The 4,843-nt window shown below is 34.6% G+C and overlaps 1 protein-coding gene across 1 annotated transcript; it reads left to right on the top strand.

Moving 5' to 3' along the window:
- The first annotated feature begins 2,183 nt into the window (after positions 1 to 2,183).
- Positions 2,184 to 3,193, top strand: LOC114717910 (uncharacterized). Its single transcript, XM_028903134.1, has 5 exons — positions 2,184 to 2,241; positions 2,329 to 2,470; positions 2,580 to 2,757; positions 2,847 to 3,067; positions 3,166 to 3,193. Exons 1-5 carry the CDS (start codon positions 2,184 to 2,186, stop codon positions 3,191 to 3,193), a joined length of 627 nt encoding a protein of 208 aa, XP_028758967.1.
- The last annotated feature ends 1,650 nt before the right edge of the window (positions 3,194 to 4,843 follow it).

Genomic DNA, 4,843 nt, shown 5'->3' with positions numbered 1-4,843 from the left:
CTCATCCCCGTTGCAGCATGCATGATCAACAAAAATAAAAAGGCACTTGCAATTCCAACTAAAGACAATTGGGAGATTCCTGTTACCTCAGCTTTTTGTTCTGGCCACAACAAAATGGGACGTTATCTTTATTCTGTCACTCCTTTGCAAGTCTTCAAACGAGAAAACCGCACTGTGGGGCCTCAGTTCCTCTACTTCTGTTTGGTACTTGGAGAATTAGGTAACATAACCACTTTTAGATAAATAATTTTATACACAGCATAATAACATATGTGTTTCATTTTCATTTGGGCTAAGGTATATTTTAGTCCCGAAAGTTTTCACGAGGGAACTGTGGGTATCCAAAAATATTTTTTGGGGTAATGTGGTTCCGGAAGTGACAAAATCGTAGCAATGTCGTCAAATTTCAACGGAGTTAAACGGTCAACTGTTAGTTGACCAATTTGTGTTGGGGTGGTTCTACCATATAGGATAGTACGCCACATAATAAAAATGAAATACCAAACATGTCCCTTTCTTCTTCATCCTCCGCCACACGTTCTTTAGGAGGAGACCAAAAACAAATGTAGACCTGAATATTTTTGGGCTTACCTTCATCCCTCACTTTTCAAGCTCTTGTTCTGTTTTTTTTTATTTTTTATTTTTTTAATATTTCTGGGTTTATAATCATGTTTGCTGCTTGGTTTTGAATTTGGATTTCAAAATCTATTGTGATTTTTTTGTTGATTTCAATTAATGAAGTTGGTAATTGGGGCCTTGTTATTTGGAGAGCTACTGTGAAGAGCTGAAGATACCCATAAATATCAGAATCAATCCAAACTGCCCTTGCTATGTGAAATTTTGGCCGACACTGATGCTATACCAGAGTCTCTTTGATGATCTTAAATTTTCTCTGTGACATGCTTGAGTCTCCCGTATGAATGGCATTTTGAAATACTCCAGTTAGTTGAGATTTGAGTCTCCTGAGGCAATTAAGAGCAAAGATACGAAGGTTGCTGTAGGTTGTCGAGGAGGATAGTAAGAATAACTAAGAGCAGGGGCGCGAATATCTAGAAAGAAGATCAAGAAGCCATGGAATATTGCTCTAAACTAAAATTCTCCGTGGATGCAGATGATGACGACGAAGGGTAGAGATTTGCATTTTTCTAGATTCGTTTTTCTTCTCATATTGGTTAATTGTTGATCTGGGTTTAAAGTTTGTTTATGGGACTGATGATAATGATGCAGGGGAAAACTTTCAGTGCAAAAATGTCATTTTACCCTTTTCATTTGCCCCCGTCAGTTTATACGTGTGGCCTTTTTCCATTTCTCATACTATATGATGTTGGTGCATAAATAGATATTGCCTTGAATTTGCTTCAACGATGCAAGGAGCTGCTTTTTGCTACTGACACAGACGAGGAACCAACAATTCAGAATATTGCACGCTATCTTTCTAATTCTCTGGACAGTCAACTTCCGTTCGGGAAGCGATGGTCGTATCACTGTTAGTGCACATTATTACTTTCTACTGATCTCTGTTTTTCCCTACAATTTTCTTTCTGTTGTTTGCTCATTTAAATTATATACTAGCCAAAATGGTGAATTATAATGATGAGGATAAAGATGGTGAAGATGAAGTTATTTTAACTGCCACTGGAATTCATCTACTAAGGCTCTTTGAAAATTTGGTGAACCGTTTATAAAGTGTTTCCAAAAATGATGGTGGCAAAATTCCAAAAATACAATATATGCAATTAACCCTCAATTTATTGGAAAATATTATCTCTGACTTTATTATCTTTTTTTTTTTTTTTGCAACTATTATTTCTGACTTCATGTTTCATACAAAACAATCGCTCAATTTACTGGGCGGCGGCGGCGGCAATTAATTGATACTATTTATGTAATTTACTTGTACTTTCTAGTTATTTCTTGCAATATTATTCGAAGAAGCTTATGCGTTCCATTTCTTTGATCACATTTGGGTGGAAGATATCAAAATACCATCAACCACAACCACTGGGCATTTCTGCGTAGATATTCAGCAAGAAGGCGAGAGCAACCAAGCTGGGCGATGTACAAAATTCTCTCTCACTTTAGAAGATGAAATTAATTAATATTATATAACTATTATTATAGAAAATAGATTATACAATGTAAAGTTACGTTTTTCAATTTATTCATTATACATACCAAAATCCATGTCAACAGGCCTAGGTCTATTCCATTGGCTCATCTCCAGCACCTACAATTTGTTAGGTACGTAAGTGTACCAAAAAGTTTCCCCAGAACTTAAAATTGGATGCCTTTAATATTTTAATTCTATTTGATTTACGAATGGTGCAGGAATCAAGAAAATATATGAGTTGAAGGTGCAGCATGCAAAAGCAGATGAAATTCTAAACTTAGTTTGTGAGAATCTGAGACAATTGAATGAAGTAAAGAAGAAAATGTTTGAAAAAGCACTGATATCTGTATCTGAAAAAGAGTGTTGAGTTTTTGTTGCAAGTAACGAAGGCAAACACAGAATTAATAACGCTAGTCAATTGTGGTGGGTCAGACTTGCCCATTTTCTTCCATGCTGTTTGATATCGTAGAGCTGAGATTTTCAACCTCCTCTGTGGTTTTCGCTTTAAGAATGGGGTGGCGTCAATAGCTGATGACGAGACCTCAAATACCTTGCTGCAAGTGGCAGCCCTATTGGCTCCTTCTTCCTACCCGGACTGCATCTCTGGTGCTGCATTGCAGATGCAAAGAGAGATGCACTGGTTCAAGGTTAGTTAGAAGTGAAATTTAATGCTCTTTCTTTCGATATTGTGTCTTTTATTAATTACTCATTATGTATTTATTTTCTGTAAAAATAGGTCGTCGAGAGTGTGGTGGATCATGGAGATAGGCTACTCCTAAACAAGGAAGGGTTGAGGTCTCTAGAGTATTTCCAAAGAAACCACAAAGAGCTGAGGGCTGATGGAGAAAAATGGGTGAAAAAAACAGCATCTTCTTACTCAGTTGTTGGGGCTCTAATTGTTACCATCATGTTTGCGGTAGCTATAATGGTTCCCGGAGGGAACAATCAGAATTTAGGGTACCCAATGTTTATGGAGGAGAAGTTATTTAAAGCCTTTTTAATTTCAGATGTACTTTCCTTGTTTTGTTCCACAACTTCTGTACTCACATTTTTAGGGATCCCCACGTCGTGCTATACCGATGAAGACTTCCTTTGCTCACTACCCACAAAATTGATAATAGGTCTTTCTACACTTTTTCTGTCTATTGCAACTATGATGATTGCCTTTTTAGCAACCATAATGATCATGTTGCAATATCACTCATCACATTTATGGGTTATTCTTCCTGTTCCTATACTTGTTAGTATTCCAATAACCCTCTTTGTATTATTACAATTCCGTCTTCTCGTTGAAGTATTTTGGTCTACTTATGGTCCAGGCCTCTTCAAGAAAAGGCCGGTGAGGTGGCCATGAACTTTGTACGTAATTTATTCGCATCTTGCTATATATATATATTATTTTCTATTGAATAAAAAGTTTCCTTTTGAAGCTTAATCGGTTAACAATGCAATTACTTATATTCAGAACATAAATATATATTGATGTAATTATCCCAAATTAATTAGATTAATTAATTGACAAGACTTGGCTATATATGTGCGGATGAATTATTTATTTTTAACGAGAACAAATCAGACGATGAAATGGGTCCAGCCCAAACCAAACCAAAGGCGTCACATAGGCCTAATACACTGATGGGCCCACGGTACTTTATAGTGACGGCTAAGAAAAAATTTAAAAAATGATGGAAGTCCTTCCAAAAAGTTGCTGACGGAGATAGGGCCTAACTTGTTTCCAATATTAGGTTCTATTTTACTAAGATCTATGTAAGTACGTGCTTCACATCTTATTACTTCATGTATTTTCTGTTGAATAAGAAATTTTTGATCCCCTTGAATCTTATCATGTAAAGCACCATGCATGAACATTGATAATGTTGTGACTATAGCAGGGATACATATGGGCCTATTATAGTTTGAATCCAAGTAAGGTTGAACAATTTAAATTTAAATTAATCAAAAGTTTAATTATATTCATGAGCATTTTTTTCATCAATAATAAGAAATAAAGTTAAGGTTGAGATTTTTTAAATTCAAATTTAAGAGATCAAAATCATCAATGCAATAAAACAGAAAACTTTATATTCTTTTTTAAAATATTCAATGAATTAATATCACAAAAAGTTACTATCATTCCTTGGCTCTCTTGGTGTGTGAGAGAGAGTACCCCATCAAATTAAAGCCTCAAAAATCAAGCTGCCAATGATCATTCCTTTCAAGATATCATTAATGACTGTTTTCATAAGTTTCGCATATATAGAGAATGTAAAAAGCTCTGCTAATTATCTAACTAGGTAGGGTCTTGAATTATAAGACTGTTAATAATGGGTTTTCCAAAAAAAATTAAAAATGGGTAATATGGTCATTTCAATAATCTTTAAAATCCCTATTTAGACTTATTTGATTAAAAAGGAATTTTTATTATTCAGATAACTATTTAGAGATTTTTAAATTTAACTGTCATTTTTCTATCATTTTCCCAAATTTCAATTGTGCAAAAAGCTAGAGTTCAATTTTTTTAAATTCAAATTTTTTGCCAGATTTTTTCAATTCAAATTTATGAGATTAAAATCATTAATATGTAAGATTTATTAAAATCTTCAATTAATTAATATGACTAAAAATCACAGTATGTGTGTGTGATAGAGAGAGAGACAAGATCCGCGGGATCGTATAGTCATTGCATAGTATTGGCAGACCAGAATAGCCCCTATAGTTACTTTTGCGTGGTCA

Source organism: Neltuma alba, unplaced genomic scaffold, assembly GCF_004799145.2.
Source record: "Neltuma alba isolate B1F8T4 unplaced genomic scaffold, ASM479914v2 tig00011781_pilon, whole genome shotgun sequence".
NCBI classification, from domain to species: domain Eukaryota; kingdom Viridiplantae; phylum Streptophyta; class Magnoliopsida; order Fabales; family Fabaceae; genus Neltuma; species Neltuma alba.
Note: the sequence above shows the minus strand (reverse complement) of the source record. Positions and strands in the feature narration are given on the sequence as shown.